The 14,984-nt window shown below is 41.3% G+C and overlaps 2 protein-coding genes across 7 annotated transcripts in view; both read right to left on the reverse strand.

Annotated features, from left to right (window-relative positions):
* TFDP2 (transcription factor Dp-2) overlaps window positions 1-467 on the reverse strand; it is a 177,396-nt gene extending 176,929 nt beyond the window's left edge. For 4 of the 5 annotated variants that reach the window (XM_082624412.1, XM_082624410.1, XM_082624409.1 and 1 more), the window contains exon 1: window positions 336-421. The gene's annotated coding sequence lies outside the window, so the exon portion shown is untranslated. Of the gene's footprint in view, window positions 1-335 lie in introns of all 5 variants that reach the window. The other variant, XM_082624413.1, reaches the window with a different exon arrangement.
* A 7,491-nt stretch (window positions 468-7,958) lies between these two features.
* GK5 (glycerol kinase 5) overlaps window positions 7,959-14,984 on the reverse strand; it is an 85,779-nt gene continuing 78,753 nt past the window's right edge. Inside the window, exon 16 of one of the 2 annotated variants that reach the window (XM_082624399.1) lies at window positions 7,959-8,168. In XM_082624399.1, the coding sequence (XP_082480525.1) occupies window positions 8,128-8,168 (41 nt within the window). In that variant the 3' untranslated portion in view covers window positions 7,959-8,127. Of the gene's footprint in view, window positions 8,169-8,218; window positions 13,810-14,984 lie in introns of those variants that run through there. The other variant, XM_082624398.1, reaches the window with a different exon arrangement.

Below are 14,984 nucleotides of genomic sequence, written 5' to 3' on the forward strand. Positions count from 1 at the left end.
AAGCCATGCTTCTCCCCTGAAGATACCGAGAAAGTAGAAAGCAGCCCTTCCTCTCTTCCACGAGGCGTGACTCAGGGACGGTGCCTCCCCCAATTTGCTCTGTGTGTGGCGGGGGGGGGGCGGGGGGGGAAGGGGCGGTCTCCGGTTTCCGACTCTCTTCCCCAGACACTCAAGGGTTACTCGGCCAGGCCTGGAAGAATGCGTGGGAATAAATAGATGGGACTCGGGGTGACAAGGGTACCCGGAGGCGCAGGGAGGGGAACCTGCCCAGGAACACGCCGGGCCGAGTCCAGAGGCCCTCGGCACGGAGCCCGCGCCCGCACCCTGAACCTTACCGCCGCTTGGCTGCAGAAAACGAGGCGACCGCGCAGGGCTGTTCTTCGAGCGTGGGGCGCGTCTTCGGGCGCCGCCGCTCTAGTGGCGCCCGCGGCTGGCGGCGGCCGGGTCCCGGCCGACTCACACGCCGGGCAGGCTGGGCGATCCGCGGCCGGCCCAGTAGAGGCCCTGGAGTTCGAGTTCCCGGGACGCCGACCGCGCGCGCGCCCCTGAGCCTGCCCAAAGAGGAAGGGTCAGGGCGCGCCCGCGTACCGAGCAGCGGCGGCGGCTGCAGCCGAGACCGCTGGCGGTTTCGTCCGCCCTCGCCTTGCCCAGCCACTGCCCCGCTTCCCCCGCGCGAGCTTTGGCGGCGGAGCAGCACGGTGAGCGCCGATTGGCCCTCGGGATGAATGACGTACGGCGCCTCTCCCCACGGATTGGCCAGGCCTGCGGTGCGTGCGAGGAGTAAACAAACCCCGCCCCGAGGCTTCCCAAAGAGAGGAGGGGGCCGCGAGGTGTAGCAGCGGGGCGTCAGGCTTCCTGCGGGGTCCCTGGGTAGTCCACTGGAGATTCTCAGTGGGTCCCCCGCAGGAATCTCGCCAGCGCGGCTCCCCAGCCGCCTCCGGGGCAGGCTACAGGCCTGAGGCCTAAAATTTATAGACACACCCTTCCCCGCCCCTTCCCCCGGCTTGGGTGGGAATCTTGACTTTTCCATCCACTCCCATCCCCCCGGCCCCAAGCAGGAAAACCCCCATCTCTCTTAGAAAAGGAGGAACTAGGTCATCCCTAGTTCCCAAGCACAACTCCGTCCCCAGTCACTTGATGGGTCACCTCCGGGGCAGCAGCATGGAGGGGCATGGGGACGAGTGATTGAGGCCACGTGTGGGGACGAGTATGCGGTAAATTATTCAGACAGGGGTTAGAGACCGCTGGGCATGTGGCTTCTTCAGTACACAGGCAAGTAAGATCCAAACCGGGCCAGGTCACCATGTCACGTGGAAGCTGAAGAGAAAATCGCGGCTCCCACCCCCCAAATACCAGTCCATTTAGTTCAGTATTAATACATTTTGTGCCTATCTGAAAACCATGTGTGAGCTTACATTTTAGTGGGGTGGGAAGGACAATATGCAAAAGAAATAAACAAAATATAAGCTATGTTACAGGCTGGGACATGCTTTGGGGGAAATATGTAGCAGAGAAGGTGTTTGAGGGATGACTTGTCTTAAATAGAGTGCTCAGTGAAGGCAGCAGGAAAGGCGCCATTTAAATAAATACCTAAAGGAACTGGGGGAGGTGAGAAAGCACCTTTGGACCTTTCTCTGGGGGTGGAGTGGAGAGATAATTTCTGCATAACTGTACGTAGATAAAGTCCTAGGTGGTCAAGAATGCTGAATGCAGTCTCCTTGGACTCATTCTAAAATGCAAAAGCCCCAATGGAGTCATTACCTTGCATTTTTCAATAACAATAAGATTTATTTAGTTTCCACAGAAATTTTGTGGTTTCAACTTAAATACTTTTCAAACATCGTAAGCACAAAGATACAAAAATGAGGAAAACAGACGAAACCTCCATCCTCAAGGAGCTCAGTCTATCAGGAGAGATGGATTGATAACCACCTCAGGTCAAAGTGTAAACTGTCCAAGTAGAAGTAGATGCAGAGCTGTGCTTGGGCTAATGGGGGAGGGAGAAGCAGTGGATGTCATTAAGGAACTGTACCTCGGAATCTCTTTATCTATGAAGACAACTCAGTGCTAAATTTTTGAGTAAGGCTATGGCAATCAGGGATTCTCTAACCTCTTTGTACATTTTTAAGGTGAGAGTCGGAAGATAATATTAAGTTAAACCACATGAAATTGTTAATATTTGGCAATTTTCATATGACTCGTAGAGTTAATATGAGGATTTTGCTATGTAATACATATAGTAAGTGTTCAATAAATGATGGTGATTATTATGATCATTTGATAATAGTGCTTTTGAAAAGAATGATTTAAAAGTCAATGTTTCGTAACACCTTCCAACGCCTTGAAGTAAAATGGGCAGTGCAAGTTTCAAATTTTCCATATACTGGTTTGATCTAGCTGTGAATTTCCATGACCTAATCAGGGTATGCTGTAAAAGACACAAAATGCTAGTTTCACAGCAGGCCAAGAAATTCAGAATAAGGAACAGCTTGGTTTTCAAGCCAAAAACTGAAAATTCCCCAGAACAGAATAAATTGTCAAGTTGCTTCAGGGAGGAAAATTCATGTAAATCAATTTTTCATTCCCACTCACAGTTCCAATTTAGCAATTTGCACAACAGTCAGCTTTCTCTCTTCCTTCTCATTTCCCCATTAAAAAATCTGATTTCCTTTGAAAAGGAAAATAAAGCTTCCACTATCTCCAAAGCAAAAGAGTAGATGTTTGAAACACAACAGAACACGTACTGATTTGGCAAACACTTATTAAGCACTTATTGTATGCCACCAACAGTGCAAGGCATTGGAAATACACACATAAATGTCCAAAGAGCTTCGTTCATGGGTGTTCCTTGTGCTTAGAACAATCCCCCAGTTCATCCACACCTCATCTACACATGCCTTCTCATCTAAGCTGAAACAACACTCTCTCCAGAAAAGCTTCCTCTGACTCCCCATCTCCAGCTCTTTGCCCATAAAATTGTTTTTCTAACGTTCATCAAACTTGTGATTACTCATTTAGTACCTGTGTCCTGTTAGACTGTAAGCTCCCTGCGATTCAGATCTACGCCATTCTATTCACTACGTTATCCTCGGTGCTTGAGGGAAGCTCAGTAAGTTTTTACTGAATGGATGAGAGTGCCACAGCCTAGCACATTGGAAAGAGGAGATGAGCATAAATAAAGTCTCTACTTGTATATGCGGGGCAACAGATGGCCATGAAAGAGACAGATCTGCTAGAGTTAAACCTGAGGAATTTCCCTGTGCTGCCCCTCTCCTGAGGCTGGATGCTGCTTTCTAGAGGCGTAGCTATAGTGCTCCTGGACCGATGTCTCTCAAACTTTAATGTGCCCAGGAATCACTTAGAAATCTTATTAAAATTCAGACTCTAGATCAGCAGGTCTGAGGTACCCCACCTCAGAGTGGGGTAGAGTCTGCATTTCCAACAAACTCCCAACTGGGGCTGGTGCTGCTTCACCAAACACCACAGTTTGAGTGACAAGGACCTTAGAGACACCTATTTACCATTCCCCAAAATCCACAGTTGTCTAGACTTTTGTAGTTGCAGGTGACTTTTTTTAATATAAATTTATTATTTATTTATTTTTGGCTGCGTTGGGTCTTCGTTGCTGCACGCGGGCTTTCTCTAGTTGTGGCGAGCAGGGGCTACCCTTCGCTGTGGTGCACGGGCTTCTCGTTGTGGTGGCTTCTCTTGTTGTGAAGCACAGGCTCTAGGCGTGCAGGCTTCAGTAGTTGTGACATGCGGGCTCATTGGTTGTGGCACGGGGGCTTAGCTGCTCCGCGGCATGTGGGGTCTCCCAGACCAGGGCTCAAACCCGTGTCCCCTGCACTGGCAGGTGGATTCTTAACCACTGCACCACCAGGGAAATCCTGCAGATGACTTTTTAAAAAGCATCCTGATTTCACACCCAATCTATCCAGTGACAGACAAAAGAAATAACACTTAAGTGAAAAATGTGTTATAGCAAGGCCTTGTCTTCCAGAGACAGTCCTATTATGTGCAGTTTAGTCACATTAAACTGCAGAGTGGAATCAAAACCTTGGAATTTCCTCAGTGAGGGACACAGCTTTCTCCTCAATTCATTTCTGGAATGACTTTGTTCAGGCAGTGGAAAGATTACACAGTCACCATGAATAGAAGTAAACTTTTCTTAATATCAAACCTAAAATTATTTTAAGATAAATATCTTATTTATCCTAAAAATATAAATTATATGTGAGGTATAAGAAATAATGATAATATGATCTAGCAGTCCCACTCTTGGGCATATACCCAGACAAAACTATAATTCAAGAAGATACATGCACCCCTATGTTCATAGCAGCACTTATTTACAATAGCCAAGACATGGAAACAACCTAAATGTCCATTGACAGGAGAATGGATAAAGAAGATGTAGTACATATATACAATGGAATATCACTCAGCCATAAAAAAGAACGAAATAATGCCATTTGGAGCAACATGGATGGACCTAGAGATTATTGTACTAAGTGAAGGAAGTCAGAGAGAAAGACAAAAATCATATGACATCAATTATATGTGGTATCTAAAATATGACACAAATGAACTTATCTACGAAACAGAAACAGATTCACAGACATAGAGAACAGACTTGCTTTTGCCAAGGGGGAGGGGGATGGGGGAGGGATGGAGTGGGAGGTTGGGATTAGCAGATGCAAACTATTACATCTGCTAACTAATACAGAGGAGCATATTTACACAGGGGCTCCTGTCCCCATTGTTTAAACATTACCCATATGGTGTCAACTCTCTAGCATTCCAGGCTTGACCATGGGTGAAAAATGACAGAATGAGTTCAAATGAGTATTCCAAGCTGGGAGGCAGAGAAATCCCAGCTCATAAAACCAGAGATATGGTAAAGTAAGATGCTGTCAGGTTACACCTGGGCAGCTGGTTGCTACAACTGGAATCAAAAAGTGGGCTAAGGGCTTCCCTGGTGGCGCAGTGGTTGAGAGTCCGCCTGCTGATGCAGGGGACACAGGTTCGTGCCCCGGTCCTGGAAGATCCCACATGCCGCGGAGTGGCTGGGCCCGTGAGCCATGGCCGCTGAGCCTGTGCGTCTGGAGCCTGTGTTCCGCAACGGGAGAAGCCATATCAGTGAGAGGCCCACGTACTGCAAAAAAAAAAAAAGTGGGCTAAGAGGATGTGAATAGGGGCAAGAGATGACCAATACTGATATAAATAATTGGATAATAAATGGAGGACAGGCAACAACTCTTCCTTACAGTAGAATTTCATGAATAAATGTAAAGACATAATGGAAATAGAAAATCACCATTATTAGGCAAATATTACAGAAATGATTGTTGCAGACAGGAAGCATCCGGGGATGCTAAAAACTAGTGAGTGAAAGTGTGATGGGAAACAGGATATTTACATGGTCTAAAAGTATCTCCTGGGTGGGATGAATTGGAAGATTGGGACTGATATATATACACTACTATACATAAAATAGATAACTAATGAGAACCTATTGTATAGCACAGGGAACTCTATTCAGTACTCTGCAATGACCTGTATGGGAATAGAATCTAAAAAAGAGTGGATATATTTATATGTATAAATGATTCACTTTGCTGTACAGCAGAAACTAACACAACATTGTAAAGCAACTATACTCCAACAAAAATTTTTTTTAAAAAGTTATTTCCTCACAAGATACTTAACTACAAAGGGGAAAATAGTACGTTTACAATGGAAAAACCTGGCAGGCACCCCCTTAATCAAAGGATCAAGGTTAACAACAATAATAAGACATATTGATGTCTTCCTGATAGAATGCATTAAGGCCGCAGACATCACTTCTGCAGGTTTCTAACAAAAATTCAGAACTTTAACCTAATCACAAGAAAATATCAGGCCAACCCAAATTGAGGGACATTCTATAAAATAACTGCCAGTCTTCTTAAAAAATGTTAAGGTCATGAAAGAAAGACAGACTAGGGAACTATCACAGATTGGAGGAGAGTAAGAAGACGTGAAAATTAAATGCAACGTGGGATCCTAGATTGAATTCTGGACCAGAAAAAGGACAAGAGTTGGAAAACTGACAAAATTCAAGTAAGGCTTGTGGATTAGTTTATACTACTGTATGAATGTGAATTTCCCATTTTGAGTAGTTATATTATGGTTATGTAAGTGACATGTTAATTAGGAGAAGCTGGGGGAAAGGAGAACTCTATGTGATAGTTTCACAACTTCTCTTTAAGTCTAAAATTATTTCAAAATAAAAAGCTAAAAAGCTAAATACTGGAAATCAACTATATTTCAATTAAAAAAAAAAAACCTAGGGCTTCCCTGGTGGCGCAGTGGTTGAGAGTCCGCCTGCCGATGCAGGGGACACGGGTTCGTGCCCCGGTCCGGGAAGATCCCACGTGCCGCGGAACGGCTGGGCCCGTGAGCCATGGCCGCTGAGCCTGCGCGTCCGGAGCCTGTGCTCCACAGCGGGAAAGGCCACGGCAGTGAGAGGCCCGCGTACCGCAATAAATAAATAAATAAATAAATAAATAAATAAATAAAACTAAATACGGGTGGATCTTATTAAAACACAGATTCTGTTTCAGTACATCTGGAATGAAGCCTGAAGTTCTGCTCTTCTGAAAAGTACTCTGGTGACACGGAGGCTACTGGTCCCAACAACATATCTGAGTAGCAAGACTTGTTCCCTCCTGTTGTATTAAGGTGAAACTGACACCCAATAAACTATGCATAAAGTGAGTAACTTGATGAGTTTTGACATATGTATATACCTATGAAACTATTCCCACAATCAAGATAATGAATTTATTGTTGGCAGGCAATTCTACACGGCTTTCTTGTTTCTGCTTGCCTGGTAAGCAGAGGTACTGAGGCCTCTGTTGTAAAATAGAGATAGTGTCTCCCTCCAGAGTAGAGGGCAGTTTTGTTTCCTGTCCAATACAATAAAAATTATTTCCTCTGGAGCAAGCATCGGGCACACTTACTTGCAGCCCATTACAAAAGACTCAAGTTTCCTAAGCTCGAGATTGCTCAGCTGTACTGCAAACCCACGGTGTGCACAGCATCAACCCCGACAATCCACACAGGAGTTAAGAGGCAAAGGAAACCAATGCAAATATGAAGATTATGATGTTTTCTATGTCTTGAGTAATAAAGTCTTTAGTCTCTGACCCAGGAGTCTCATATCTGCTGCCAGTATCCATGGAGCTGTGGGAGGCTAACTCGTTAGCTTCCAAGTACAGAAAAACTTCAAACTCTTCTCAGTTCTTGACAGAGTTTGGTGATGAAACTGGGATGCTGACAGAGACAGGGCCTTCTGGGAGAGACAGGACAACCCTGTGGGCTGGGTTAAAGAATATGAGAATTCCCTGGGATCTGGTGGCTAACAACCTTGCCCAAGTGGTAGGGAAAAGGGAGGGGTAATTTAGTAAATCTAAGGTATTTGCCTTACAATCTCCACATCCTAGTGGGTTGTTTCTAAATAGCAAAGAATCCACTATTAGTCCCTATCACCCTCATTTATTTTTTTCCTACAATTTCTTTTACATAGCCAGATTCTTTACATATATATATATACACATATATACGTATATATACATATACATACACATATATGTATATATACATATATACATATATATACATATACATACACATATATGTGTATATATATATATATACGTATATATACATATATACGCACAGAGATATATATGTATATTTTTGGCCGCGCTGCACGGCTTGTGGGATCTTAGTTCCCCGACCAGGGATCGAACCCGGGCCCTTGGCAGTGAAAGCACGGAGTCCTAACCGCTGGCCCGCCAGCGAATTCCCTAAAAATAATCTTATAACATTTAATACAATTTATAGTCACATACATTTCAGAAAAGTCAGCTCCACATACCTGCCCCTTCCTTGTCCTCCTCATTAGACTAATATGACTTTGAACAATAAAATCAAAACCATACCACTTCCTTTCTTCAAATAATTGAATGTTTATTATCCCTCAAAATCCCTCCTACAGAATGAACCATGGGCTCCCCTTCGGCCAGGGAATGGAATCCAGATTGTCCAACTGAATCCTCTGCCATCATCATCGGGATGTCGCTATTTATGTGTGCGGATGTGAAGCAACGAACAGAGAAACACTAAAAAAAAAAAAAGGCTTTAATACACAATATGTACAGATCACTCGCTGTTTCGTTATAATTTCCCAAATAATTTTAATGATAATTTTCATAATGGATTTTAACAGCTGCTAGGTTAATTCCGTCACATTAGCATTTGAAAGTATGTTTCCTCCAGTTATTTAAAATTTTTCTAAACATTTAAATATACAGTATATTTTCACAATAGATTGTATCATCTTTTTTCCACTACAAAGAATTAACTCTCATCTCTAGTAATTTCCTCTGTGCAAGAATGCAGAATATAGAATAAGCCTAAACAGGATCTAAAGAGGCAGGGTTACAGAAAACCTTTCTTCTCTAACCATATTAAGCCTCATTTTTTTCTTCTTCCAGTTAAAAGGGAAACACAAGCCCAAATTTATCTTGAGTTACAACCGAAGTTAACATATGCTTATTTCTCTGTGACATTCTTAATGTGCAGAAACCAAAACAGGAAATGGTATTAAATAAGAATTTCCAGGTAAAATTTAAAAATAAATCCAAAAGTTAAAGTAGACAAAAAGGTAATGGGAAAATTCCCATACACATGAAAAAGATTCCTTTTATTCTGCATCCTTGATTTTATCTATAGATTTTAACAATGATTTATGACGTTCTCAATGACCATTTAATAAAACTATGAAATTCATAAAGAACATGAGAGAAATAAAAGTATAAATTTACCGATGCATACAAATTGGAATCTATATTAACTGTCTTGCACAAATAGGAAAATTTTGAATTAATTTTCCACAAAATCGTTCTGACATATTTACACAAATCAGCTTATTTTAAATAAAAAATATTTTTAGGATTATGATACCTATGTACAAAACATGTATTGGTACACTTTACTTAATATTCTAAGTAAAGGTGTCTTTGAAACTTTTTTGCTATTATACAGTGTTAGTACCACACTACATAATAAGTGTGTAAGAAATACAAGAGCTCTTCTGCTCAGTACATTACAAAGTCATGTTCAAATGCTATATACATTTTGCCCAGAAGGATTTGAAAATGCTACTTAATGACTTCTTAAGTCACTGGACTGATTTTTTTTTTAAATTTTTAAAAAGGATATTCCTTTAAGGATATGGCTCCTTTAGCAAACAACCCAATTAGCAAATGGACAAAAGATATGGACAGACATTTCACTAGAGGATAAACAGATCACAAAAGAGCACATGAAAAGATGTTCAACATCATTATTAATTAGGGAAATGCAAATTCAATCCACAATGAGAAAACCACACACTTATCACAGTGGACTAACGTAAAAAATGGTGACAACATCAAATGCTGGTGACAACGTGGAGAAAGTGGATCACTCATACATTGCTGGTGGGAATGTAAAATGGTACAGCTATTCTGGAAAACAGTTTGGCAGTTTCTTGTAAAGATATGGCTCATTTAAACTGGAAACCTTATCATTTATTTTCTACATAATATAGGTATCTATACAGACACATCCATTTTATTTCAATAAACCAAATGTAATGTAAAGTGGGGGGAAAGACAATGGAAATAGAATAACAGAGAATTTCCAAAACATCTGATTCTGCAGGTTCCTGCCTCTATCATTCCCATTCCCATGATCATTCCTGCATCCTTCTAGGGGCAAAGGTCCCATGGGAATATGGTGACAAAACAACCAGTGACTCACAGTAGATGCTGGTGCCAAAGTACTTACAGCTATGAGGATCCAAAACTTTAAAAAACAATGTGATTCTTGATGGCCTATTTGACGTCTTTGGAGTTACCCCTTTAGGCTGGTTTGAACCAGATGACCTGGATTTGAGTATGCAAGGTGAGGACTCTGGGACCAGATAGATCCAGGGTGTGTTTTGGGCTTTTAATTTTAATTGAGAAACATGATATAAATTTCCCAAAGGGATTCAGAATCCTCTGGGATAGACTAAAGCCTTCTAGGCTATCTCTGGGATGATTAGAATCACTTAAAGTTGAGGAGCCCCAGGGTCCAGCTATGTCTCACCTCAAAGAATTTAAAAATTACTGCCAAACTCCTGGGCTAGATTATTTTTTTAATTAAAGACTGGTCCTCAGTATAAGTGCCTTGCAAAAGGGGCTATTTCTGAAGTTTCTTCCCTCTAACGTGAGAGTGTTTGGCGTTCCTAAGATTCAATCTGTTAGTCATCTGCAGTCAAATACACAAAACCTGTGAAGAGAAAGGCTTCAGTTGTACCTTCGAAAGTTCATATGTGTATTTATGGATGTGTATCTCTACACAAATAGATATGCAAATATATAAACATACAAAGACTTTAAAAATAAACCGTATGAGGATTCTAGTTCTCATAACAAAGTAGTCCTTCTTAATCCAACAAAACATATTTTACTGTAACAAATAGAAGCTGTTCCCTATCAATAAACACGTGTAACATCAAGGACAAAATATATATGCAAAACAAGTTGCACTTACAAACCCACAGTAAAAATTCATCCCACAAATATGAAGGCACGGAGTTAAGTTCTGTGGACGCAGACATGTTTTCTGCTTTCAGGGAACTTCTAGTTTGGTGGAGGCTTGCGCAGAGGCAGATAAAAGAGTGATCATCTCCTTTGTTCAGAGACGAAAAGGAAACAAAAAGGCAGATCAAACCAAAGATGATCTGGAGACTACATTAATCCCAGGCTGAAGTCATAAACTCACTCATTAAGACCACAGAGAATGCAGACATGGGGGTGAGGGTAGGTGGATAAAAACAGCAGAAGACAATTACAGCAGGACATTTTTTCCCCACCTCATTAACCAGCAAAGCAGAAACGCTATTTATTTTAAGATACTACTACTTCTTTTTGCTAACAACCATTTCCTAAGGTAAAAATGAAGCAGAGAGAAAAGGAGTACGACAGACACTCCACATTCACTGAGTCTTCAATTTTCTTCCAACAGTCTACATCACTGGTTCTCAACTTGGGGGGTGATTTTGTCTCCCAGGGGACATTTAGCAATGTTTGGAGACATTTTGCCATCATTAAGTAGATGGATGCTAGTGGGTAAAGGTCAAGGATCTGGTAAACATCCTATGATACATAGCACCCCAAAACAAAGAACTATCTGTCCTCAAATGTCAATGATGCTGAGGTTGAGAAACCATGTCATGGTTGGATATAAAAAAAGTTTAAAAATCAGTAAGTCTATAGTATAAAAGCATTTAGTACCCCGTTAGGAAGGATTGTACAGGAAGATTCTCCTCCTTGATAAGAGAGCTACAGATCTCCTAAAATTATCTGATAGACCCATAGTGAGGAAATAAAACATGCTGAGAAATATTAGCATAGAAATTTTTTTAACTTCAATTATTAGCACACCTATAAAAAATAAACTTGAAAGGACAATTTTTTGCTCAGTTGATTCTAATAATCAACACTTTCTACAACCACAAAAGCAAATGTGGTCATGTTTCTGATTTAGGTCAAATCTGACAAAAGATTTAGTAAACTGTGTTACTAAAAAAAAGGCCAGACGTATTAAAAATAGAAGATTAACTCCTAAACTAATGGAAGAAAAAATTAGCCACTGATTTTTGAGGAGATGCTCAATTCCAGTAGAAAGATATTCAAAGTTATTTTTCCACATTATCTAAAAGATATTTCTCCTTTATTTTGTGGTTTCATGATGAGAAAGAACAATGTGGAAAATGAATGAACTAACAAATGTTTAGGTATTAAGAATATCACAATTCAGTACATCCTAATACAAAAAGACAACTATTTCCTATGGACATCATACCCACTGAGAAGCAGACTCTATAAGAAATAGTAAAACAGAATGGCTTTCATATGACTTTGATAAGAAAGCTTTTAATTGGCCACTAAGCTTTGTAAAAAAGGATGTGAAAAACAGAAAGAATGAAGAGTAAGAAATTATCTACATAAGGGGATCTGACTTATTACAGTAAACAAAACACCTTGACTTAACAAAAATATTTCCAAGTCTAGTATCTATTACCTGTCTCTGAAATGGACATACATGATAGTGACAGCAAACTTCCCTATAACAGTCACTTCTTTAATTACATTATTATTTAACAGTGAGCTCTATAACAGTAGGACTTTATGTGATATGATAAAGCCTGACCAAGAGGGAAATAAATACATTATTGCTGCAAATCTAAAAGGAACCTAGCCCAAAAACAGGGAGGGGCAAATAACATGAGAACATGTTGGAAGGTGGTCAACTTGCCTTAGGACAATTTTACATCGGGCCTGAAGCTACTCGCAACTCTTACCTCCTACCTTACTCTACCTTGTTTCTATCAAGTGAGTTTGAAAATGTAGGACTCTTGCTGTTCCTCTCTGTGGATCTCTGGCTCAGTGGCTGAGGGGCAGTCACTAGCATGACTACAATCCCGTCCCCTCTGACAGCTACCTCACTGCACAAATCTCAGAGAGATGAGTAGATTGGACAAAAATAAGAAAGATACCTGGACAAGCAAAATACCCCAATGAAGGCAATTCTTAAGTCAGCAATAAATTAGGGCACTTTCTTCAAATTAAGCTCTGTCAACTAGGCACTTAATGAAAACAAAAGACGTTTACACCAGCATCTCAACAAGTAAGAAGGATAGAGAAGAGGAGAAGAAAGGCAAGATTTATATTTACTATGTGTATTTTGTAAAAAGTGAGATTTTATACTTTACCCAGAAATTTTTGAAAGAAATGCTATCTGAGAAGGAAAGTATTCTCCTATTCCTTATGAATCAATACCCTTTTTGGTTTTATTAACTAAAATGATTTTTTTCAGTGTTTTTCAATATATAAAGAAAGCTCAGATTTTGGTTAAACAAGGAAAAATTAAGGCAGTGTCTTTAAACCCAATAAAGGAAAGAATTGACTACCAAATGAGCCTATCTAAGAGCGACATATTGAGCTCATATTTGGATATAACACTGAACGATTATGGCTTTAAATAAAAAATATTAATGTTTCAAAATTCCACATTTTCTTGGTTATTCTTTCTTTTTAGCTATATGGACTTCAAATAGCCCACTTCATTTTAAAGAATTAAGGGAACACTTTTCACATCATTTTGGAACAAAACACGAACACTGCTTGACCCGGAACTATTAACTCAGTTAGTAAACAATTTTGCCCGGGACTATTAACTCAGATAGTAAACAATTATGTTCATATTGGCCCAGTACAAACAGGAGGAGGACCCGTGACTGTCAAAACATGGTTGGAAATGGCTAGTGTCCTTTGGAATTTGCTACAAAACAGAAGATTTAAAAGTTCTGAGGTATTGTTGCCTTACAATCTTACCAAGGTTTAGAATTTTTTCAGTGAGGGGTTTTGTTTTGTTTTCAAAACAGCAGTGCTTTTTCTCTCGGGTTGCAGAGCTCAGCTCCAGTCTTCTCTCATTCATGGTCGCATTGTTGTCCCTGAGCTTTGTCTCATCTGCACATCACAGCAACCAGCCATGCGTGGTTTCAGTCATTCCGTTAGTGCTATGTCTTGTTATACCAGTTCATGGAGCGTTTCACTGCTTTGACCCAGTTTCCCATATTCTTTTCATATTCTTGCCATTTCTTCTGTGGCTTGAAAACTATTTCACTTTGCCTCAGTTTCTTTAGTTCCTCCTTGTCAGTCCAAAACCCTATAGATGAAAAAAATTACTCTCAAGTTTTAAGGCAAATAATAAGTCCATAAAGTTTATCCACAAACCTATGTGAACTGGTGCACAGGTGAACAGTTATTACTTTAAAACACAATTCAAAACATTTTGTTGCTCTGAGCTTGGTTAGATTGACTATCCCTGGGAATAAATACATCAGGATTTTAAAATCTTTTGGTTTCTAACTAGCAGCTTTATTTCTGTGTGGAAGAGCACCAAATCATTTCTAGAGCAACCACATCCTGCCATCATTTAATTTCATGACTAGCTCTTAAGAAAAAAAAAAAAAAAAAAAAAACCCAAGTAAGAAATAGTAGGGGCTTCCCTAGTGGCACAGAGGTTGAGAATCTGCCTGCTAATGCAGGGAACATGGGTTCGAGCCCTGGTCTGGGAGGATCCTACATGCCGCGGAGCAACCCGTGAGCCACAACTACTGAGCCTGCGCGTCTGGAGCCTGTGCTCCGCAACAAGAGAGGCCGCGATAGTGAGAGGCCCGCACACCGCGGTGAAGAGTGGCCACCGCTTGCCACAACTAGAGAAAGCCCTCGCACAGAAACGAAGACGCAACACAGCAAAAATAAATAAATTAATAAACTCCTACCCGCAACATCTAAAAAAATAAAATAAAATAAAATAAAATAATGGGGGCTTCCCTGGTGGCACAGTGGTTGAGTAGTCCGCCTGCCGATGCAGGGGACACGGGTTCGTGCCCCGGTCTGGGAAGATCCCACATGCCGCGGAGTGGCTAGGCCCGTGAGCCATGGCCGCTGAGCCTGTGCGTCCGGAACCTATGCTCCGTAACGGGAGAGGCCCGCGTATGGCAAAAAAAAAAAAAAAAAAAGAAAGAAATAATATACTTTCTTTTCATACAATTTAAAAAAACAATGATAGGGCTTCCCTGGTGGTGCAGTGGTTAAGAGTCCGCCTGCCAATGCAGGTGACACGGGTTCGAGCTCTGGTCCAGGAAGATCCCACATGTCGTGGAGCAACTAAGCCTGTGAGCCACAACTACTGAGCCCACATGCCACAACTAGTGAAGCCCACATGCCTAGAGCCCACGCTCCACAACAAGAGAAGCCACCGCAATGAAAAGCACGCACACCACAATGAAGAGTAGCCCCCGCTCACCGCAACTAGAGAAAGCCAGTGTGCAGCAA

This window comes from Mesoplodon mirus (genome assembly GCF_964341445.2).
Source record: "Mesoplodon mirus genome assembly, chromosome: 6".
In the NCBI taxonomy this organism is placed as follows: Eukaryota; Metazoa; Chordata; class Mammalia; order Artiodactyla; family Ziphiidae; genus Mesoplodon; species Mesoplodon mirus.